The 25,233-nt window shown below is 36.1% G+C and overlaps 1 protein-coding gene across 35 annotated transcripts in view; it reads right to left on the bottom strand.

The window, feature by feature from the left end:
• Positions 1-20,215, bottom strand: part of PCM1 (pericentriolar material 1) — a 50,986-nt gene extending 30,771 nt beyond the window's left edge. For 6 of the 35 annotated variants that reach the window (XM_087963224.1, XM_087963228.1, XM_026667112.2 and 3 more), the window contains exons 1-18: positions 20,003-20,211; positions 17,187-17,316; positions 16,589-16,834; positions 14,945-15,217; positions 13,807-13,977; positions 13,549-13,662; positions 11,747-11,935; positions 10,638-10,815; positions 10,037-10,146; positions 8,115-8,334; positions 7,303-7,501; positions 6,275-6,451; positions 5,000-5,154; positions 4,168-4,391; positions 2,483-2,631; positions 1,930-2,059; positions 1,446-1,559; positions 694-884 (exon numbers count right to left, since the gene is read on the bottom strand). In XM_087963224.1, coding sequence (XP_087819350.1) covers positions 694-884; positions 1,446-1,559; positions 1,930-2,059; positions 2,483-2,631; positions 4,168-4,391; positions 5,000-5,154; positions 6,275-6,451; positions 7,303-7,501; positions 8,115-8,334; positions 10,037-10,146; positions 10,638-10,815; positions 11,747-11,935; positions 13,549-13,662; positions 13,807-13,977; positions 14,945-15,217; positions 16,589-16,834; positions 17,187-17,282 — 2,936 coding nt within the window. In that variant the 5' untranslated portion in view covers positions 17,283-17,316; positions 20,003-20,211. Of the gene's footprint in view, positions 1-693; positions 885-1,445; positions 1,560-1,929; positions 2,060-2,482; positions 2,632-4,167; positions 4,392-4,999; positions 5,155-6,274; positions 6,452-7,302; positions 7,502-8,114; positions 8,335-10,036; positions 10,147-10,637; positions 10,816-11,746; positions 11,936-13,548; positions 13,663-13,806; positions 13,978-14,944; positions 15,218-16,588; positions 16,835-17,186; positions 17,317-19,389; positions 19,516-20,002 lie in introns of all 35 variants that reach the window. The other 29 variants (XM_087963247.1, XM_026667117.2, XM_026667119.2 and 26 more) reach the window with 24 other exon arrangements.
• Between the last annotated feature and the right edge of the window lie 5,018 nt (positions 20,216-25,233).

The raw sequence follows: 25,233 nt of genomic DNA, 5'->3' as shown, positions 1-25,233 counted from the left end.
TGTTCAAAAACAATTAGTAAACCATGATCTGAGTCTATGACAGGAGGATTCCATTAGAAATAAAATCAGTTTAGCTCTGCCTTAACTATGCTGAGTATGAAGGGAGAGAAAATGCTTTCTGACTTTCAAAATTCTGTTATGTATTATTGTGGAATGTGTTTCATGACCTGGCTTAATTTAAAGGGCTAATAAGTATCTATAAAAGAACAAATGATTTTTTTTAAAAAAGTGAATTATAACGTAAGGCAACAGTTGCTGCTCATATGTTTATACCAAGCTATAAACCTGACTAGTAGTATTCTGGCCAATCAAAATAATAATTAAAACTTGATTGAGAGGATGAAAGTTTGGAGACATTTGAATCCTAGAAACTTTCATGAAAAGACAAAAATAGAGTCACCTTATAGGAAATATGGGTAGTATAAAAATTTAATAAGTAAAAATAAACATTTTTATATAACTGCTACTGTAGCTACCTGCTAGGCAACCATTTTAACTACAGGGCTCATGAAACAGAGCACAAAGAGGAAGCAACAATATCCCAGCCTTGTTAGCGATTAGAATAAATTGTAGAGAAAAGGATTCACTTCTCCTCAGTTAATGCTGTAATTTTAACTATCTAAATGGATCCTAACCCTTTTGGGGAAAAATACTCTACAGCAAATTTTTCACAACAAATGAATATAATCTTACTTTTCTGTTCTGCTTTGTTGGGGAGTACACTGAGTCTCTGATTCATTACTTTTAACAGATCCAGGCGCAGTAGGTGAAGCATCTGCTAAATTTTGTCTTCTCTGAAGCTCAGCCATTAAGGCTTCTAGTTGTTTTCTTCTTTGTCGCAATTCTTCTCTTAAAACCTCATGTTTACGCACTTGAGACCAGGTCTGTTTAAAAATTAATATTTATAGAACACTCATGAGGGTTAAATCAAAGTATGTTAATACAAAATTATATACATTTTTTTTGTTAGACACATTGAAACTATGAATGTTTTGGAATGCCTTGAATTAAAGTAGTATAGAGAAAAGTTCCATATCAGGCAACCCTAACAGTAATGACATTAAAGAAGAAAAAGAACACAAGAAAGAAAAAAATATTTTTTCAAGCAATTGAAAAAGAACACAAGAAAAAAACATTCTTTTTTCAAGCCATAATGTATGCTTTCATTGACAAAAAGAGGGAGTAAATATTCAGTCAATCAATGATGTAATCAAAGAGGAAACAAGTTAGAAAATACAAAAAGTTGTCATTTCTCCTTTAGTTACTTGTAGCTTTCCTAATGTTTATTATCAAACATTATCAGAGTCTTTAAGACAGTTTGTATATTCCATTTTGCTGTTTTGTTTTTTGAAAGTCCACAAGTTCCCTTTTCAGTTACTATGTTGCTATATCAGTTTCTCCAAGAGAAAAATATAGGAACATTATTAAAGAAGTACACACAGTACCTCACTATCTACCGGCAATTCTTCTGATTGAATCGGAGACTTGTTCACTGTGCTGATTTCATTAGCAGCTGCTGTGGAAGTATTCCCTGCACAATTATCCAGACTAGATGTCAGCTAAAAAAAGAAATAAATATTAAAATTGCAATTGAAATACTCTAAAAAACTCAAAATCAAAAGAATGATATACTGCATTTTTTATATTTTTTAAATTAACTCAACTGACTCCAGTAGAGTGAAGAATACTTGATTAGTTTTTGGATACTGTACCTAACTCTTTAATGATATCTCTTTTAAGCAACTAATATATCTTTCTTCAATTTATTCAAAGCTGCATTTCTAAAGTTTTTTGCAATCAGGACTAAAACACTCACTTCCCCTTTTTAAAAATACTAACATTAATCTTCTTGCTAGTGAGTCACAAATAATATTGCCTGTGAGACCGTCCTTCCCCACCTTGTTAGAAATTCAAAGGAACTGTACATACTTGAAGATCTGGGCAAACCTTCTGCAGGACCTGAATTTTTTCTTGAATATTTATAAGTTTCTTTCTTTCTTCTTGAAGATGTTTAAGTTCTCTCTTTTGTTGCTGAAGTTTAGCTTCATAAAATTTCTCCCTAAAAATAACAAATTTTGTGTTGTTATTTTCTGGATGAAAAAAATTACAAAAACATACAACAAATAGTAGCCTTGTAACTTAACAGGCAATTTCTCGCCTTTCTTTTATATCAAATTAATTCATAGGAACATAGTTGGATGTCCAATTTGAAAGCCTGATATATTCATTTTAACATTGAGAATTGGACTGCACCTTCCTAGACGACTGTGAAGAGATTGGCCAAATCCTCCTAAACTGTGTACGCTTTCTGGTATAAAGATAAAGATCTTTATACTTTCCAGTATGAAAATCAAAGACTCATACTTTTCCGTATGAGTCTTTGATCTTTATGTGAGTTTTAATTCAAATGTGTATCTTCCTCAAATGCACTAATGAATCTGAAGCTTAATTTTACAACATTCCTTAATGAAAAAGATCATACCTTGCTTTTTCATTCAGTCCAACACTTTTCTGTGATTTGTTTACACCGTTTTGAATGTTGTTTGGTTGTTGCTGTCCTTTTTCTTCTTCAGCCAGAAAAAATTGTTCCACATTACTCTGTCCTGCTGCTTCTGGCTCCATCTCGTCATCCTAAAAGCAATAGCAATATCTTCAGCAATATATGAAAGGGTATGTATTGCCTTTCTTTGGTTATTAGTGTACAATATGTCAACGTACAAAGAACATGTAAGAAATATTTATGGGAGAAAGTCTAATTATTTAATGGAAACTGAGCTTCAATTACTTAAGATCCATAGAAAATGATGAGTTTCAGCCCAACTCCTAATGTAATCCAGTGTTAATTTTGATAGCAAACTATTACTATTCTACAGAATCATTTAGCACACTAGGGTTATGTAACATTCAGAGGATGGGTGGGAAGCTACTGTTTAAAGAAAAGAGGGGAAATGATTTTTAGAATAAAAAAACACTTGACTAAGGTATGCTGAATAAAAATGAGAACTATCAACAAAATTAGAAATTAAATTTATTAATCACTACATAAAAGAGTGCTTATAATTCAGGACTGTTAAAATTTTTACCTTTGATAACAGAATAAACAATGGCTTCTTGACTCAGCTATGTGCAGAACTATCACACAATGCAACTCTCCTAGCAACATACTTCTTCCCATGCACAAAACAGTAAACAAATTCTTAACACATCAATTATCCACATATGTGAAATTTAGTACGTAATAAAGTATTTCACTTTCGTGGAAGAAAATAGATATACATATTTCTAGCAATTCAGGGCAGCTGAGTTTAATTTTGATGATGCCAGTCATAATTAGTGTCATATTAAATTTACTTTAAAAAGGATGAGTAATTTAGGAAAAAGAATTGAAGTTGTAATTTATTTAGTTGTAAATAAATATCCAAATTACAAACTATCATGAACAGAGGGCAAGAATTCCAGCCATATGATGATATGTACCACGTATACATCTGCATATATTCAATAATACATTTGGATACTGAGTTGTCAATTTAAATGCCAGTAGGTGGTATGCCCAGTTCTGCCGAGCCGGTAGCGGCGATGAGTAGCGGAGACCGAACCGGTTCTCTCCGCTGCTCTGCTGTTGGACCCACCCACCTGCCCGGGCTCCCATAGGCACTTTATCTTCTGCTTTTGAACTGCAGGCTGTTTTGCGCGGCACAGAGGAGTGCCGCACAGCAATTGCCGAAGCGACTGGGAGAGTGCAGGCTTGCAGGAGGTGAGTTGGAATGCCTCTGCGCCTGCGCAAAGTGTGTGTTTAGCGCGCTTGCACGCAAAGCATGCCCACCAAGCCACTCCCACTGAACTGGTGGTAAAAGTTTTTGAATTCCACCACTGCAGTAGACTCAATGAACATGAAAAAAAATATGGAATTCTTCAATTCGGTAGAATTATCACTTAAATGTCATGTATTTCTGTACTAATGAGTTATTATATTACATTAGAATGCTATATGAAAGCAAAAATGTAACTATAATTTTTAACAAGACTTCAACATAAAGATCACTTTTCAGTATTTCATCATTTAAAAACTTCTAAAACTGAAGCCATTACTGAACAAACCAGACTACATAACACTCTTAAAATTTATCCTATTACTACTGACATGGAAAAATTAGGAAAATGTACCTGGACCATAGCCACAAGATTTTGAAGCTGTTTCAGTTTTTGCTTTGCTGCTATAAGTCTGTTAATCTTTTGCTCAAACTCAGCATCTATAGCATCCTCATCAGCTATGCTACTTCTTCGACTGGATAATGAAGTTTTGCTGATTCTATCAGCTTCAGCATCAATATCCTCATCATCATCTTGTGGGACAATCACAGCATCTTCTTTCCTATTATAGTGACAATCTGAAAGGACAATAAACTAAATAAAGGAATGAAGATTTATAGTATTTAATAACCTATTTAAAAACAATTAGCAAAACCCAAAATTAGCGCATTATTAAAAATCCATTCATAATACAAATATTTACAAAATGACAGAAAACAAGCACCATCTTAGAGCAGGTACATCCTCCTAGGGAAGCTGTTATAGTCTCTTGGTCATCTTAGCTCCTGTCTTCTGAAATTTCTCTAGTTTTGTAATATCTTCTGCAGATTTAACAGAACTTCACACAATATTCCAGGTATGGTCCAACCATTGTTTTTATAAGGACATTATTATATTAGCATTTATATTCAATAACATTATCCCTAATATGCAGTTAGCCTTTACAGCAGATGCACACATCAACACCTGCATTGAGCTGTCCACTTTTAGTCCAAGACCAATCACGGCTAGCACTGGTCTTATTTGTTTCAACAAGTCGTTACAAGTTTTAACACTAATGTGCATCATCTTAACAACACTTGAATGACTGCTAAAAAATTAAAATGTTACTGATTAATTAATGTTGCAGTAAGAGTTCACGTCAATATATTACAGAATATATATCCAATAAGATATTGAAGCATACCTAAAGTTGAAGGCATATTTGGCATCCTTACATTAGCAGATTGATTATTTATTTCACAGGATGTATTAAGATGTCTTCCATTTCGGTTATTAGTTCCACACTGCAAATTGCTGTTATAGTTAGTTTCATCCCAGTTACTGATTCCTTGGGGATTCCTGTTTTGAAAAAAAATCCAGTAAATCAGTATCTTTAATTTTTCACAAGTTGTATACTACTACCACAATAACAATTTCATACTGTATATACTAAAATACTTACTTACTCAAATATCCCTCTTCCCCTACTACAAATTACCTAATGGACTTTATCAGAGCAACAACCAATCTTACACAAAGCACTCTATGTGTGTGTTAATGTCAAACTTAAATAATTATTTTGATATTGACTTGTACAAAATAACCTTCAAATTCTCACGTTTGTTTCATGCTTTTAAGTAAACAAAAGTCTTGAAATGCAACCATATAATTGTTCCTTTAGGAGAGACATTAGGTTGAATTCAGACAGAGGTAATCTTACAGTCATTCAAATCAAAAGATTTAAAATTTAGTAAATAATCTAAATAGGATTTAACTTGATCAGCTTTACGTATGCCTAAGTCTAAAGATCAAGCCTCAATGATTAAACCAGAAAATGCAAGAAAATATTCTAATCTTGAAATCTCAAACGGAAATAGTTCCTCAAATATCTAAATCCAAACCCAGTTTTGTCTTATTTCTTGTTTGTTAAAAAAAAGGAACAGATGCATCTTGGTTCATAAACGACCTGCTCAAGGACATAAAAGTAAAACTTAACACATCTAAGAAAGGTCTTAGATTACTTATGTTGACCAGACATCAAAGCTCTAAAAAGCCATCTTCAAATAGAGTAGCAATAGCAAACAAAATTTGATTACGCATGAAATGTGTACAACATACAAATGAAAGACGTAAATCAGTGTTAGTCAAGCAGTAGATTATGATACTAAGTTACAATTAGTATTAACATACACTATAGCGTAACAAGTAAAATAAAAAATATTGTGGGCAATAGTTTTCCTCAAGCCCTGGAAAAAAAATGGCAGCACGATCAGGAAAGCTTACAATTGTCCCACTGTGCATTATTGCACACACAAAAAGATAAAATAGATACATTCACTTTAATTTCACTATTATAAACATATTATAATATATTATAAACATATTACATGTTCAAGATTGGACAGGAAAAAATGCCATTAATACAATTATATTTTGATTACACATTACTTATTTATTAATTTATGTGCAAGCAACTAACCTAATATTTGTAACAGGTTGTGGATTCTCATGTTCAGATTCACAGTCTGACTCTCCAGTCTCTTCTTCCTCCTTAGTATTTTCATTTACAGCATCTGTCATCATATCAGAAGTTTGCTCATAATAGTGGACCAGTTCACGCAATTCATTCAATCTCTTGCGAACTTCATTCAGCTTCCTAGAAAAAATAAATCAATAGTTTACTTGTAGATATCAAATGGTTGGGATGAGCTCCTTGCTTTCTCTATATATAGATTTTATATATAGATTTATACATAGATTTAGATTTTGGCTAATGTATGTACTATTATTAGTTGAATAATTTTGTAAACTATCTTAGAAAGCAGATTATTAGACAAAGACCAGAACTTGTTGGTATCTTGTTCTGTATTAGTCAATTTTATGATAAAGTATTAGAAAAAACTTTGTGCCAAACATTTGTGTAATTTCTTTGAAATCTTGAATACCTAAAATTCAATTAGTGTACAATTTATTTCATGCTGTATTGTGAAGTAACAGAAAAGGTAAGTTAATGTTATTTCTATATTCACAGTGGCATTAAGTCCCATTATTCAAGAGACTTCTTTATTTCTATTTTTGTGTGCCCGGTTAAATGCAGGTAGAGTGGGTCCATGTCCCTTCAATTAAATGTTCCATATCATGCAACTCGGAAAGTATGTGCTTTCTCAGCTTCTAGAATAGTGATGGCCTTTTCCATGTTGTGTGCCAACAAATTTATGTATGCTGTAAGTTACTTCCAGTAAAAATACATATATACCTATTTCAAAAATCCTTATGTGCATATTTAATATTCACAATCAAGCTGTATGTTAGCATTAAGCATGAAAATCTACCTTTTCCCCACAATCACTGTTTGTATAAACTGAATTCTTTGTAGCATGGTATTACAACCACAAAAAAATAGCTATGACTATGGATTTATATGAAGCCAGTCTCATTACAAATTGCTTTTTTAAAACCAATAAACTACAGTACTTAATAAGCCAACATAATGTAATAATGGATTACTGAAGCTTTTCTGTTGGATTCAAGTTGTCCTCTTCACTGTCATTCTGTGAGGTCACAGAATCTGGATGATATGCAGCTGAGGATGCTAAGCTGTTTGGTTCTTCATTGACAGCTATTGTAGGCCCTACAGGTGCAGAAGCAATTGAAGCTGCGCTCCTTTGATCAATACTCCTTTGAGGAGATCCTGCAGCTGGCAGAACTGCAAAGTTAAAGACAATTCTGTTTAATCCTGTGTGATGTTTTTTTAAAAAAATGCATCTGTTGAAAACTGAAGCAATGAATTTCTGATCAAAGATTAAGGCATATGCTAAAGGTAATTTAACAAAGGTAGTTTTCACTCCATTAAATATATACTCTTTCTAAAACAATAACCTGCAATCATTAGTGGAAAGCACTCCGTGTCCTGGGAATCTGGACTACATTGCATCACAAATCACTTATCTTAAAATCAGCATTTACTCATCCTTTTCTCACAAATATTCTCATAGCTTTCTTTAAAGAGTCATTCTCTTTATTGTGGAGAGGCTGGTACTTGGAAATATGTAAAATAAATAAGACCACATACTTATTTACATAATGCTTGAGGATAGGAATCTCATCCAACATTTATATTATAATTTATCCCTTCACTACTTGCTTATGATATGAGAGGAAAAATAAGAATTTCTGAGAAAGCAGTATTTAGAGAAACTTGACACCTAAATATTAGCAATCTTAGAATTGACATGTTTTCCATTTTCAATAATTAAGTCACGGTATCCCAAGTTAATCTCTAAAACTCTAATTTACACTTCAGGGTACCATCTACTTACATGATGTTGAGTTATTTAGATGCTGGTCACGAAGTGTATGCAGTGCTCCTAGCAGTTTATCCATCTTTTGCTTTTTATCCTGCAATGCCACCATCTTACTAAATAGTTGTGCTTTTTTATCAGAAATTTGCTCAGACATAGAAGAATTCCTGCTCTGAGAAACTTCTCTGGCAAGAGAGAGACTCTCTGCTTGCCTTCTATTATCAGGCACAGATTGAATCTAAAATCAAGCATATATATATTTTATTTTAAGCGCTGGAATGTTTAGCAGTGAAATATTTTAAAGTACAGTTAATATGCACACTCCTCTGAGAATAAGCCTATTTGAAGTAATTTACTTTTGAACAAATATATGCAAGATTGTATAGCAATATCATAGTATTTTTGAAAACTTTACATTAGTTCTCTGTAAGTGTGGATTGTCAGGAATTTCAAAAAAAAAAAACCTGAAGTACTGACAAATCACTTTTATAAGATAGAAGCAAAGGCTGGGTATGATTTTTTTCCATCACAATTGCAATTATTTCTCTCTCACTGCAAATACCGTATTTTTCGGACTATAAGACGCTCTGAAGTATAACACACACCTAGCTTTTGGGGAGGAAAACAAGGGGGGGGGGGAAATGGCTCTGCCTCCCAGCAATTTGCCTCCTTGCAGCAAACAGTCTGGTCAGCTTCAGCACAGCCTGATTAGCACAAGCAGCTGACTGTCAGTTGGATCAGCCTCCCGATGATCAGCTGTTTCAGGCTGCAGGGATTGCCATCACCTATTACCGCCTCTGCACGCCCCATTTTCAGCCTCCGCACACCCCATTTTTGGCCCATTCCAGGTGGTGGGATCGGAAAGGGCAGAAAATAGGATGCAAAGGCCAAAAATGGCAGGTGGAGGCGGCAGTAGGTGATGGTGATCCCTGCAGCCTGAAACAGCTGATTGTCAGGAGGCCGATCCAACCGACAATCAGCTGCTTGTGTTAATCAGGATGTTTGCTGCAAGGAGGCAAACTGCTGGGAGGCAGAGGCCGAAGAGTGGGAGCCAATGGGCGGGTGGAGCTTCAGCAACATTCACTGTATAAGAGGCACAGACATTTCCACTCATTTTGGGGGAGAGAGTACGTCTTATACACCAAAAAATACAGTACTTTTTTATCATTTGCGGTGAACTGGATTTTTTTAAAACTTCCAGCTAAAATCAGGAAAAAATCCCCTTCTATGTTGGGCTACAGCTACAAAAAAGCATATCTCATTTTATAAAACTGAAATATATCTTTATCTTTCAACCTTCTATACATTTCTATCCTCCAACTTCTTGTTTTGCCCCCAAATTTAAAGCTTCAATGTTATGAAAAAGATAGCTATGCCTTGTTTTGCCAGAAAAATGTGGAAATACCCTTCTGTCATTGTTTAGGTCTTTAATCAGAATCAGTATAGTCTGAAACAAAAAGAAAACCGCTATTTCTGAGGAAGATCTATATACTACAAAACTCTGGTTTTTGATCAGGTGACTGGGGATACTGCAAAGGTTGTAAGTGTGAAAAACTTTCATGTTGCTTTTTTCAATGCCAACGCAACTTCAAATTGTCATTAAATGAACTGTTACATAAGTTGAGGACTACCTGTATATGGAGAATGATGGAAATGAAAGCCGCCTATAAAAACCAATGGAGAAAATAAGTATTTAACTGAATTAAGACTAAATATAGCATGTCTATAAGGAAGGGAAAAATGCAACAACGAAACCTGAGCATTATTAATGGACACAGAATGCTGACTGAACTAGGGAGGAAAGCAAAAAAATGTGAAACCTTTCACAAAACTTCCCCTAATGCATTTTATTGTGATGCTAAACATGTCAAGTTACATACTGCTGATTTTCATCAGCAAACTAGTCATAAGATCATTTGTACACTCACTAAAAAGTTTACCTGAGAATCGTGAAGCTGGTTATGAAAACGCTGAATTAAATCATTTAATTCTTCATTCAACTCGGATGTTAGACTCACTCCAGAAACGCTACCAGTTGTTTCTGTTACAACTAAAAGGAGGAGGGAAAAAAGAACATTCCTACTCAGATATCAACGTACAAGCTAATTAAAAATTAAAAAACAGAAATTCAATTACATCAAGAATATTTATAAATATTATTTTTCTTTGGAAATATGAAAAGCATGAGCTGTTAATTACACACAAATTTCTGGTATTATAATACATAATGTAGTATAATACATTCATTATTGTTTACTTTCTAAATATTTCTTGCTTTTCATCTCATGCATACTAGACATTTTAACTAGACATTTTTAATTTAATATACATATACTTCCAGCACTGAACTGAAAGCCAAGCTGAATGCAGCATCAGCATCTTTCATTTTTAAAAAAAGCTTCAGATACATTTCTCATCAATGCTGCTAAAAAATAATCTAAATTCTAATTTAAATTCTCAATGAACATATTTTTCATGTGGCCCATAAAACTTTTGTCCGTTTAGAAGTACTTTTTTTTAATATATTAAAGTTCAACATACCAGAATCATCCATGACAGCAATAGCTTGTTCTGCTTTATGATGAAGAGCAAGCAAGGCAGCTTGCCTCCCCTTCAGAGCCTTTAACTGTTCCTGCTGTTGTAGCATCCTTTTCAGTAAGTCATGCTGCTTCTTTAGGTTTGCAAGTTCTTCCGTAGCTTCTTGCTGAGGATCTCTAGCCTGAAAAATAATCATTATTTATATTGGACCAGAAATAATTTCATTACTTTTTGCAATTACAATTTGCAAAATACTTCTGTGATAAAGGAATTATATCTTAATTTAATATTAAGCATAATATTATACTAAAAGGATGTCAGTTTTTTAATAACAATGAAGAATGTTGACACTATTATTTCAAGTAAATAGCAAAAGTTTATGCTTAGCAGATTAAATGTGCTTAACTATCACACTAATCATTTTTCCTCTAAAAGTTTGGGTTGAGAATGGGTTGAGAATAATTTAAGTACAATATTTAAGAGCCAGTCAGTAACAGAAGAAAAATCAAAAGAACAAACCTTATTATTTCAATGGAAGGAAATGAAATCTACATCTTCCACTAAAGTAAAGCTATTCAGAATAGACTGCCTTACAAAACTGTGATTATGTAATACTATGTTAGAGTAAAAGTGGGGGCGGGGGGAGGACCCCAACAGAAGTAAAGGACAAAACACAATTTTTACTCAGTTCAAATTCCTTCTTGAAATTATCCAAGCCAAAAACAAAGAACAACTCTTTTAATATCTAATGTCTAATTTAATGCTTGAGGGGAATTTTTAAGATGGAAGAGGGAAAGAGAAGATTTTTTTAAAAAAAGAAAAGTATGGGATTAATCTAAGCAAAATAGAAAAAGATTCCATATGGAAGCCCTCAACTTATTGGCTTTTAAAGAATACCTTCTACAAATAAACAGTGTTTTCCTGGAATAAATAATAATTAAGAAACACTATAAAATGTATTAATCCAAACATTAATTCTAACAGACATTACCAAAAAGAATGAAGAAATCATTGAAACAAAATAAATACTGATTGGATTTTAAAGAAAAAGGGAAGGCTTAAAAGATTAAAACCTTTTACTGAAAGATTCCCAAGGCAATATTTAGTAGTACCTTTGAGAGCAATCCAGGTTCTTGGCTATTTATCCTACTAGACCAGATTTCCCTGCCATTCAGGGCAGTTGTGTCTCTTTTCCCTTTTGGAGCTGCTGTAACATCCATGTCTGAAACCTGTCCTTGAGTAGCTGAATTCCCTAGTTTGTCCTCAATGCAGGGCCGAGTTTTCAGACTAAAAGATACCTCCTTTATCAAATAATTTAGTAAGTCAGACTGTGAACATATATTTCAGTGAAGCATAATTTTTCAAATTATGGCCTATTGATTTGTCAATACAATACGTCTATACTTAGTTCATTGCAATTTTATTTGTCTCAACATATCAAAAACTATGATCTAGAGGACATACAGGAATTTCACTCTCCTTTAGGTAGTTTTTTCCATTAAATATTTTAATTACCATTTAAATTTCAAAAGGTAAGAAAGAAAACAGTTCAAAAGTATGGAGGCAATTATTCTAATCAAGGAAACACTGTTGCCTCATGGATCCATGGATTATGACTAGTATAAATTCAGTAATTATTTCAACAGGATATAGGTCAAGCCTTGAAATCCAGTATGTAATATTAAGCCTACAACATATATTATTAATGATCAAAGGTTCTCAAATTCAAAATTCAATTTGAGACAACCCATACCAAGCACACAACAGCTATTATGCATTAAAAGGGATTGCTCCAAATTCATCATATATGTTTTGATATTAACAAATGTTTTTTTTGAGGTTGAGAAACATTTCACGCATTTTGGTAAGTTCAGAATGGGCCTAAAATATTTCCAGTGAGACTTTGTTTTGTTTTGAGCTTAAAATGTGTTACACATCACTATAATCTCACATGCATACGTAAAGTTCTCATATGTGCTACAGAAGATTACTGTTCATGGAAGAGAATGATAGATTAGTGTTTTGTTAAACTCATCAATCTCAAGCATCTACTTTTTTAACATTTAATACTGGTCACTTTTTAAACTTTCAAGATTATTACACAGTAATACTCCCAATGTTTTTTTTTAATGAACCTTTTGGCAAGTTTTTCAAAGGAATATGCTAATACAAGCCAGTTATTCTCATCATTTATTAGGAAGAATTGTTGCTTCCGAGTAAAAAGGTAAACTTGTTACACTCATCCATGTCCTAAATGAATATTTTGGTTTGTCCAAAATATTTGGTTTGCCCAAAATTATCAATCAGAATATTTCTGATGGAGGGCTGGCTGCAATCAAATATAAAATACAAAGTAATTTCTCAGAATCCCACAAAGCCAATTATAAACTTATCAATATATTATTTTTGGAAAAAGTGAGGTAGGACAGTTTCTTCTAAAGTACCGTATGTTGCCGGCGTATAAGGCGACCAGCGTATAAGGCGACCCCACCACCACCAGAAGCGCCTCAAAAATCCCGGGGCTGCAGCGGCAGGCGGAGTGCCAGGGCCGTGGGAAGAGCAGGCAGGCTGCAGCCTCGGGCGGAGCGAGGCGGCGGGATGAAGCGGAAGCGACGCAGGGGATCGGGAAGCCAGAGGCGCCTTCGCTGCGTCCAACAAGCATCCGAAAGCCGGCAGTGGATATGCCGGCGTATAAGGCGACCCCCCACTTGGAGGCATGTTTTCCGGGCAAAAAGTCGTCTTATACGCCGGCAAATACGGTAATAAAATTCAGTAATAATGTGTTTTATTATAGATTTTAGAATACTTAGCACTGTAAATAATGAAAAATTGGTGTTTCAAATAAATTCTAATCTTAAATTATCTCAAAAATTGTCTTCACTTGTAGTACCTTAATTACTAAAAAGTAGCTTACCGTTGTATCTGAAACTTCAGACTGCACATCTAAGTTTAGTGATGTGCTCTCAGCTACAGAACCAGATCCCACAGCTGAATCTATAGTCCGACCATCCTCCTCATTTTCTCTAGCCTGAAATGTTTTTGTGGTATAAATAAAAAACTAATAAATGAAATAATAAAATGAATGTCATGGAGATAGTGCTATATAACAAACTCAGCCCCCATTTGATTTTATGACTTTTTTCAGTAAATTTCAATTGTCTTTCAAACTTACTAGCATTTTCTGCAAAAATTTCAGGTAAGATTTCTCTTGTTCTTTCAGATGATCTATGAGATGTGATAAGCGTTCAACATTAGCAGATCTCTCATTTTTCTCAACAAGGTCTTCTCTCATGGAACTAGCTTTTGCAATGTAGTCACGAATTTGAACTAATCTGCTCACAATCTGAAAAAGTCACAAAAGTAATAATTAGGTTGACCTGACATACTGGATTTAAAGCACTATCATAAAACAAGTAAATTTCAAGACCTGTTGCCTATTAATATGGGACAAACTAACGGATCAAAATACAAAGCTAATTAGCAAGGCAGTGGAATCCTTTACATGGATTTATGATTACTTATAAACTACACATATTTACAGTTCTTAAACAGGTGGTTAGAATTCTCAAAGGAATTATGAACCACTTACAAGAGGATCACATTTTAAAATGTTCTACAAGAACATTTTGCACAACATTTGTGCAAAACTACTATCCATTGAAAATATAAGTCAAGAAAACTAAAATGATACCTAGAAGCAAGTCATGCCAAAAATTCTATCTTTGTTTTGATACAAAAATGAATATTAATGTGTTTATTTCTTGCCCAACACTAATCTCAAAAAATCCATTAACTTTATTTCCTTGGGGGGAGTATTATGCAAACCCTTTTATCATTTTAGGGGGAAGTGATAAAGTTGTAGAAATAATGAATTACCCACCAGCGCTTATTACAAGATGAGGTTATATAAGGTTTTTAATGCATTTTTAAAGCACTGTTAGAAAATCACATGTAGTAGTGCATAACAAAAATATATTTTAGCTCTTAGCATCACTTTAAAGTTGAATCATTTTCAACATTAAAATTTTGTAGAAAACATCAGCAAAAAATGCACAAAAGCATTACTCTTTAAGATGAAACCCTAGGTGGGGAGGACTGGTGACACAATGCAAGCTAACTCTGCCTACAGCCTGGAGCTCAATCCTGACAGGATCAAGGCTGACTCAGCCTTCCATCCTTCTGAGGTTGGTAAAAATGAGGACCCAGATTGTTGCAATATGCTGACATTGAAAACCGCCCAGAGAGTGCTATAAAGCACTATGGAGCAGTATATAGGTCTTATTGCTATTGCTATGAAATACAAACAGCACCTGGCTACTGTCCACCGCAGGTTCACCTCTACCATCTTCTTCAATTGAGACTGGACAATTCTGCAACAAATCTTTATTCAAAGCAGCAGTAAATAAGTCTTTATATTTTGAAGATGCACCAGTTTCTTGTATTTGAGAAGTCATTGCAGCATCTTTGCCCTTATTAGTATTAATCTGTAGTGATAGGAAGTTGAATGGTTTTTTGTTTTCATTAAGCTGGCGTTTGTTGTTAGCAGCTGTTGCTCTGCCTTGAGAATCACTTCCAATACTTCTCTATGAAAGAGTGAAACATCAACACATTACTCATGTTTCCAATAATCATGTACTACTTATATGTAATTTAAGGGGTATATTATCCATGCACTGAATAAGCAAATATAATTTTCTATATCATGTCTTCAAAATCAATAGAGTCTGTAGTTGTTAAGTATCAAGCAAAAACATAAACAAGGATTTTATTTGTAGATGTAAAAAAATGATTATAGTAACAACTTCAATCTAAAAAAAATGTATATTATTGTTGCTCAGAGCTACCAAAACTAGGCAACTGATTCTGTTAACTATTCTTCCCAAAATAATGCACAGCAAGTATTTGGACAGACACAAGCGTTCTCAGCAAAGCACCAAAAAGCAAAGCACATTCTGGCAGTTGCTAACTTTTACATTTCTTTCTTTGATCCTTCGACAGCAAAAAATCTTAATGAAACATAATAATAATTTCTTATGCTAAAAAAATAAAACCTTCAGAAGTTGAAATTGGTATGATTCAAGAATTACTGTAAAGATAACAAAGCTAGGTATCACCCAGATGGTCTTGGATGATTCCTAACAAAGAAACAGGACTGTACCTATTTAGTATTTGAATGAGACACCACCAGGAAGTCCCACACATGTAGACTTAACTGACAACTCCAACAAAAAAACCCAAAAAACCTGGAAAACAATGTCAAGCTATTTCCACGTGGTCCCAAAAACATGGACACGTTTATTGATGTATCTTTAACTTAGTTTCAATTTTATATAACAGCCTTACATTTTGAAACAAGAAAAAAAGCTTCTTTCTTTTCTTCTCATAGGAAGAAAAGTAATTGGATATTCTACATTCTAACTTAAGTAGAATGATGAATAAATTAAGTCACTTGAAGGCAATTCGTATTTTCTTTACCACAGTATGAGCAGCTGTATTAAAGCCAGCAATACCAGGAAAAATATTTAATGTGACTCCTGACAAAATTCCTTATCTTACATTTCCACACTGAAATAGTGATTTTATAGAGAAATCCAGACAATTTGTCCTTTCTTACAAATAGCACAACTTCAATTATGCCTAACCAACATAACTTGCAATGTAAAAGTAGGTGGCATGTGTCTTGAAGTGAAACATCTCAGGTTTGCATGGACATACTATACTTTCCTCAGTAAAGAATTATGTCAACTCACCTCAACATTAAACTATAATGTGCAATGAATAAGATTATTTACTCAATTTTTTTCTTAAATGTGTGTGTGTGTGTGTGTGTATAATACACACACACACACACACACACATATATATATATATACACATACATACATATATATATACACACACATACACACACACACACATATACAAATTTTGTTTAGTAAAGATAGAACACAAACCTGGTCTAAATCACTGAAATTTATTCTTTGTTTAAGCTTTTCCAGTTCTGTCTGTTCTGGAACAGACATTTGGGTTATATATCTGGTACGAGGGAAAGTATGTGGAGTCTTTGATTTCCTTCGTCCAACTTCTGGGGTAGATTCTGGAGAAATATCATTGGTAAATCTTGTTTCACTTTCAGCAGAAACTTTTTTTTGGTTTTTTTCTGAAGATCTATTTGGCCTCTTTGGCTGACTTCCCCAACTCTAAAATAAATTATACACAGCACAAAATCACAAAGGAAAGGTTTAAAATTAAAGATACTGATGTTTAAAATGGCAAAGAGGAAAAAAAAACCTACCATAATATTTTAATTAAAATTTACTTCCTGCTGAAGATAATATGTTACAATCTACATGTTTTCTCAATTCTGTAAAATTGATTTCAAGCTTATTTCAACATTTTTTATATTGTTGCTTTTCTTCTAACAGCACATTACGTCTTCAATTATTAAACTTTGTAATTTTATAAACTTCATAATTCATTTCAAGAAGTTAGAAGAACATTAATGCATGATCCCCACTTCATACGAATATACCGAAGAAACTGTAGCAATACCGTATTGTTCAATCGATCATCAAGGCTTTCATGGCTCCAGCTTGGTAAGTCATGGTCGTCTATTCCTTCTTCAAAAGGACTTCCTCCTGTAGCCATTGTGGTGATGATCAGCTATTGGAAAAATGAATAGCTGCAGAATAGAAATATATTTTAGTATGCTATCTTTTAATTTTATAATTAAGATATTGCATCAATTCAAAAGTAATGAGAATATACTGAACAAGATCAGTCACAATTATAATTTCTATCATATTTGAATTAGTTCTTAAAACATTGAAGATCTACCCACTAGTGCATCAATTAATGATTCTTTTTAATAGTATATTTAAAAGCCTTTTACAGTTTTTAATTATTTTTAAACATATGTTGGTTCTAAATCAAATCTGACACAATTTTCTACAACAGTTGCGGAATTTCCAGAACTAAGCTCAATTTTACTGTATGTACAAAAATGCTGTAATACAGTTGAGATCATACAGTAAAACATATCTATTCAGCACTATCCTATTTTTGTATTCAAGTATTTTTAAATTTTTATTCAAAGATAAACATGTTTAAGATGCAGCTTAATCACTTAAGAGATGTTTACAGTACTAAATCCTGTAAATGCAGTAAATCCTGCATTAAATTAAAAGATGGAACAAAGTAGTCCTCAACTTATAATTGAACCCAAAATTTCTGTTGTTAAATAAGACATTTGTGAGTTTTGCTCCATTTCTTGCCACAGTTAAAGAGAATCACTGCAGTTGATAAGTTAGTAACACAATTGTTAAGTAAATTTGGCTTCCCCACTGACTTTGCTTGTCAAAAGCTTGCAAAAAGTGATCACAAAGCAATGGGACAAAGCAATGGTTATAAAAACAAGTCACTTGCCAAGCATCTGAATTTTGATCACATGACCATAGGGATGTTACAAAGGTCATAAATGTCAATAATAGTCATGTCACTTTTTTCAGTGTTGTAACTTTGAAAAGTCACTAAATGAACTGTTGTAAGTCAAGGACTATCTGTACTAATGCCTGCACAGACCATCATTTTCTTAAACAGAACAAGAAACCTCCTATCCTCGTGATGGCGAACCTACGGCAGGCGTGCCAAAAGTGGCATGCAGAGACACTTCTGCCGGCACAAGAGAGGTCGCCCAGAAGAACCCCACTGCGCATGCACGCATGCTGCCCGCCTGCCGTTGGGTATCTGGCATGCATGCGCGGGGGTTTGCAGGAGACGTGCGCACATACACAGAAAAGCGGATTAATTCAGTGAATCATAGTTCAATTACCAGGGACTAGTAAATTATGTAAGCTAAAAATGAAAAGAACTTTGCATTTTTATATATGAGTGACAACAAAAATTTGATGGATAAGTCAGCCCGTCCTGAAAACTCAAAGAGATTTTTCATCTGAATTCATAGTTTTAGTGGATAATGAAAATGTCAAAAAGTTATAAAGCAATAAATTTAGGATACGAAGCATCTACGAGTAAGAAACTTAGTTCTTATATTGCTTTTGTAGAAATTATAAAAAAATAGGTCTGCACAATGGCCCAGTTTAATGACAGTGAAACAAACCCTTCTCTTCCCCCCCCCCAAGTTAAAGTTGGTTTTGCCCAGAGGTGGTATTCAGCAGGTTCTGAGCAGTTCTGGAGAAGCAGTAGCAGAAATTTTGAGTACTTTGGAGAACCAGCAAATCCCCACCTCTGACTGGAGATTGTACAGTATCCTTCCCCTGCCATGCCCACCAAGCCTCGCCCACAGAACGGTAGTAAAAAATAATTGAATCCCACCACTGGTTTTGCCTATATGCCCTTCTGTTATTCTTCTGTACCTCAATTACATTTTAAGAAAGCAACCCAGTAGGGGGAGACTGAATTTTATAAACTACCTTTCAACAATCCAACAGACTTCCAGCCATGGCTGACACTCATCTCCTGTTAAGACGCTTAATAATTCTAAGTATCTTTTGAGCAACTGCCTTGTTGCATAAAATGTTTCCTATAGTTATATCTATAAGTCAATATCGATTGGAAAGGGGGCTCAGGTGACCATGACAAATTTATTACAGAAAGATCAAAAACTCAAACTGTCCAGATCCATTACAAATAAAAATAGAGTCCTACAGGGTTCAACCCATCCTATATTACTACCCGTCTCCAACGAAGGCAAACCATTCTCGGGGCGGGGTGGAGGCAGGTTAATCTAGCCTACCTATTTGGGACGCAGCTGTCCCGATCCTGGAGACCAGCCGTACCCGAAGCGCTTCAACGTATCTTTTAAAAGCTCCCCAGCCGCAGCTTCCTCTTTCCTGGCAGCCAAGGTGCTACGCTACTCCCGCTGAAGGGAATGAAGAGGAGCAGAGGGTAAAAAGACGGTTACGGGGCGGAGTCCCAGGGCCCGCTTTTTCCTCTCAAATTAGGCGGCAATGGCGAAGTCGCCAGGGAAAGGAGACGGAGCGAAGCAGATGGCTCGGCGCCAGATTGCTAACTAGGGAAGCGAACGCGCGGTCCCCCCTAGCAACAAGGAACCCGCTACCTTTCTTCCACCCACTCAAGGTAGAGGGGAGGAGCCTGGCTCGAGCGCGCGCTGCAAGGGAGGGGGCGGGGAGATGGGCACGCCCCCTCCCCGTCCTCCCACGGAAGGAATCGAGGAGCGCGAGCACCCCGAGGCCCAGAGTTATTTACCCCCCGCCACCCGCAACTGCTTCCCGCTTTGAGGTTCACACACACACACACATATATATTCCTTGGGAGATATAGCGCGTGCCCCCTCTAGCCCCTCCCACTCATTGTGTCCGAGTGAGTAAGTTCGCGCGTCTTCGTACCGTGATCTACGGAGAGACCCGCTTGAGGAATCCTCTCACGCACCACTTCCAACCGCTATCTCGGACGCCATCTTGGCCTTTTTAGAGAAAAGAAAGGCGGCGGACGGATACACACCGTTACTTAGTAACGTCTTCCCGGGAAACGGCGATGCTCTTCCGCGCCGCGCGTCCCAGCTTCTCCTCTTCAGCCCGCTGAGCCTGCGTCACGTGATCACAGCGCCAATGCCCCGCCCCCTGCCGAGCTACAGTGTTCAGTTCCGGATTGGCGAACATGCTTCGAATGAACTCGCGCGGGAGTTGCCGAAAATAAACGGACCCAAAACTATGTTTCCCAGAATGCAGGCCGCGCGGTTTCCCACAAATGAATGGAGTTCGTTTAAAGGAGTCTGGGAGCTGTAGTTTACTTTTTCTTCCAACCCTCTGATCTTACTATTCCTAGGTAAGGTTGTTCTTGAGAAGAAGTTGTTAGACAACTGTTGCAATGAAGAGAGAAGGGTGCATCCGTCATTTTTGAATTTCGGAATTGAGGTTTCGGGATTAAGCATTAAGCCTGCATCCAAAATCAGTGCAGTCATGAGGGGGAAAGGAAGTGATTAAAAGGGAACAAACTGCATCCCCAACTAGTTGTACAGCAAAATGCTGATGATTTTCATCATTGTAACCAGCAACCACTAGCAGTGGTCCAAGGACAGCTGTAGAGTTAAAATGAGACAAACAAAATGACACTCCCAGCCACCAAAGTAATAAAAACTGCAAGAAATCAAAGCATCATAGTGTATGAAACACTATGTTGACAGAGTCAGTGGAAAACGTATAATGCAGCCAAAAGTAATAGAACCAGCAACATACAACTTGTATAATCTGGTTCTTTCCATTTTAAACTGATTTCTACAAGACTTGGACTACCTTCTCTCAGTCGGATCTTGTAGACAATTGTCTAATATGACAATTGTCCAGATTATATCCTCAACTAGTGATGCAAAAGAAAGAGAGATTGATACATTTTATTTCATGTCCAAAAGCCATATGATACATCCACATTTTCAAGAGAATATAAGGAATTGCCTTGAATCTCATTGATAGAAAAATAGAGAAATGTGGAATGGAATCTAGTGAGATGAATGTAAAAACAGACTGACCAAAAGCAAACTGTCCTGTTCAAGGCCAACCCCCACAAATACACACAAACGATGGTTGTACATTTAATTTTTGGTATTGTTAAACAACAAGAGTAGGGAGGGCATTTTTTTGGCAAAAGGATTTGCCAGTGATATCACTGCTGCCAGGGGATGCCCAGCTGGGGGCTCCTTTTGTGTCTCCTTGAAGATGCCCACCAAAGTGGTACCCATTAATCTACTCGCAATTACTTGCTTTCGAACTGCTGGGTTGGTGGGAGCTGGAGCATGTGACAGAGCTCATCCCACCCCATGGCAGCAACAGGTCTCAAATGCAAGCTTGTCAATTGTCAATCCAGCATGCTAACCAGTGATGGGATTCAAAAAATTTTTACTACTGGTTCTGTGGGCATGGCTTGATGGGCGTGGTGTGGCTTGGTGGGTGTAGCTTGGTAGGTATGGCAGAGGAAGGATACTGTAAAATCTCCATTCCTTTCCCACTCTAGGAGAAGGTTACTGCAAAATCCCATTCCCTCCCCACCCCAATAACCTGCTTTCCAGCTTTGTTCTCCTCTGCAGGACAACAAAAGAAGACCCAGCCAATCAGCTGGGACTCGGGAGGCAGAAAAAAGATGAGGGTGGAGCCAGTCAGAGGTGGGGATTTGGTGGTTCTCCAAACTACTCAAAATTTCTGCTACCGGTTCTCCAGAACTGGTCAGAACCTGCTGAATACCACCTCTGAGTCTAACCTTATGAGCCACTACACTCCCTTAGAAAGGGCATTTTATTTATTTTTATCAGACATGATATTATTCCGATTAAAATCGGAATTCCGATTTTTTGGGGAATCGCCCGGGCGGGCGGCGCGAGCTGAGCCCAGGCGGGCGGGCGGCGCAAGCGGGCGGGCGGGCGGCGGGCGGCGCGAGCTGAGCCTGGGCGGGCGAGTGGCGGGCGGTGGGGGGTCTCTTTTGGCCGGCCCGGATTTTTTTTTCAGAGGGGAATATCATGCCTGTTTTATTTAGCACATGGCATTTACAGGGGTCATGCAAGCACTAATATACAAATTTAGTTTAAATAAAGCATTAGTAAATATATGTGAAAGAGAGAGAGCGAGAGAGAAGAAAAAAAGAAAGAATACAATAAAGGAAATAATAAATTAAGATAAAAACCATAATAAAATCACCATAATATGGAGCCATAAAATTGCAATGGGATCATCCCAGGTGACTTGAAATTTCCTGAGGAGACATTCTAGAACTATATATAAGAGGTGGTATTCAGCAGATTCTGTCCAGTTCTCGAGAACCGGTAGCAGAAATTTTGAGTAGTTCGGAGAACCAGTAGAGGAAATTTTGAGTAGTTTGGAGAACCGGTAGGGGAAATTTTGAGTAGTTCACAATACCACCTCTGTCTGGCCCCGTCCCCATCTATTCTCTGCCTCCTGAGTCCCAGCTGATTGGCTGAGTGTTCTTCTGTTGCCCTGCACTGGAGAACGGAGCTGCAAAGCAGGTTAGTGGGATGGGGAGGGAATGGGATTTTGCAGTAACCTTCTTCTGGAGTGGGGTGAGAGTGGAGATTTTACAGTATCCTTCCCCTGCCATGCCCACCAAGCCATGCCACGCCCACCAAGCCATGCCCACAGAACCAGTAGTAAAAAAATTTGAATCCCACCACTGGTATATATGCTGTATTTTGTTCCAGCGCACCACAGTTATACTGAAGGCTCTCAACTATTCCCCACTTAAAGAGCTTTGCCTTAGTTCTGGCATGTCCTGTCCTGATTCTATTCAGGGGTCTCCATATTTTTCGGGGCAACTGCATTCCTGGAAGAGGTTTTGTTGGATCTATGTGATCTGTTTGATTGTGATTAATAAAAGGCATCTATCTCAATCACCATTCTTCATGTAGATCATAAAACTATGCTATGTTATTCCAAATTAGTTTTCTAGATTTAAACCTGGTGAGAGGTAGATAATCTAATATTATATGTATTGGAAGATCTCTAGGAGTCAATGGTATATTAATCTTATCCCACTCTCAAACTTTCTGTTGTTATCTCCTGAGATCAGTAGGGGCAATATTAGAAAGAACATGGAGCCCTAAGCCCTATGTCAGTTTAAGGGTTCCAGATATTATTCTCTTTGTGTCGTTAAGGTGAACATCAATCTTGTTGCTATGACAACTTCTTCCCTGGGCAATATTTGGCAACAGAATATAACAGGGAGAGCATGAGAATAATGCACGCACAAATAAGAAAGAAGTCCCAAAATCAAGCAAGCATGCCTTACTAGAGTTCCAAATCCAAAGCAACTAGTGCAAGAGAAGTCAATGAAGTCCAAGGAACAGAAGCTTCATCAATTGGTCTTGCAGGCAAAGTCAAAATCATGGGATTTGAAGTCAATATTCAAAACACACAGAATCTGGATTAGCAAATGGTTGTTACCAACTAAGATGCTTATAGTATTTATTGTAAAGTAGTTATAATGCCTGCCTTTCCAAATTACACCAGTATGTAAAATTGATCTGCCCAGCAGATGGCAGACATACATAAGAAAAATACATTAAGTGTTTGGTGCAAGGACCAATACTATTTACTAAAAGCTGAAAATGTGTAATAAGAAATCCTATTAAACGTTCCCAGCTTTTAGTAAATAGTATTGGTCCTTGGATAGGATGATGCAGTAAGATACATTGTAAGTGAACTAAGAAATTATACTTCTCTAAAGTCACTAATGAGCTTACTTTAGGCTAGATACGTTTAATTACATAGAAATATATAGTGTGTGATGTAGCTGTCATTATCATTATGAGAAGAAAAGAGATTATACAATTCATATCAGAAGAAAGGTTCCAGTTAATTTTTTCACACAAGTCAGGGACATCCGACTTTTAAAGCTGAGCTCATATTGACTTTTAAGATTGTGGAAGTGTTACAAAGTGCTTCTACAGGATGATTGGGAATGAGCTTGTCTAAAATAACCATTTCTCACTGGGGAAATCAATGAGATAGTTCTTCACTATCAACATTAGTATCCAAAGATGTTTTACAGCTTGTAGGTTTATCAGAGTAAGTACACACTGGGGTGCAATCTTCTATTTTTTCTTAGAATGCCCTTGAGATATAGTCAGGAACAGAAGCGTTGTTGAAAAAAGTGTTGGGTTTAGTATTTTACACCACCTCCCATTTTATTTTTTTTCTTTAAAAATAAAATCAGATGGTTTTTAAAGAAAATCATATCATATTCTCTTTAAAATAAACTCAGAAGAATAAAAAAAATAACAATTGCCTCCTTGCTTTAAGTTAAATGAATAGTGAATGAATTTAGATGAATTCTAGATGAGTGCATTCTGGAATAGGTTCCTAAAGTTATCAGTTTAACATCAAATATAAGTCTCAATATTCTCAGCAATTTGTTAAATAGTTTCTTGGAAACACACCAGGATCACCCATTTGATTGAGACCACATATTTGTTTGTTCGTTTGTTTCATCAATTTATAGTAGCCACCCATTTCAGCAAATGATTCTGGGTGGTGAACAATATCTAGAGACAACAAAAACCATTGCAACTATAACTATAAAAGCTGAGATACATAGCACCAGAGAAAATATAGCAGTTACTAACAGAACCAGGAGGTGGACACAAAACCAGGTCTTTAGGACCTTATGAAAGGCCAGCAGGATCAGGTCCAACCTAATTTCTGGATGGAGAATGTTTCATAAGGCAGGTGCGACAGCAAAAAAGATTTACAACATTCAACATTCCTCAGCCAACAGGACCAGAGACTGACCTTCCTGCTGGAGCAGATAGGACAGGTATAACAAGATGAGGCAGTCTCTTAAATTAAATTATGTGAAGCCAGACCATGATCAGATTGCTATTCTGCACAAAGCTTAACTGGATGCTGATGTAGATTAGTTTAATGTAACTATTGTTCAAACCTAGACTACTGATTAGCTTAAGGCAAAGTAGTCCTCCAAAAATGATGGCAGTGTGTGATAAAGTTTCTATTGCTCTTCTCTTTTCATATCTTCTTACAGGTACATGGGAAATTTAAGTTGGAAAACACAGGGACTGAATGAAAAAGGAGCCTCTTTCCATTCCACATGCAAGAGT

This window comes from Notechis scutatus, chromosome 4 (assembly GCF_049901735.1).
Source record: "Notechis scutatus isolate UNSWTSFEM ecotype Mainland chromosome 4, rNotScu1.2, whole genome shotgun sequence".
In the NCBI taxonomy this organism is placed as follows: domain Eukaryota; kingdom Metazoa; phylum Chordata; class Lepidosauria; order Squamata; family Elapidae; genus Notechis; species Notechis scutatus.
Note: the sequence above shows the minus strand (reverse complement) of the source record. Positions and strands in the feature narration are given on the sequence as shown.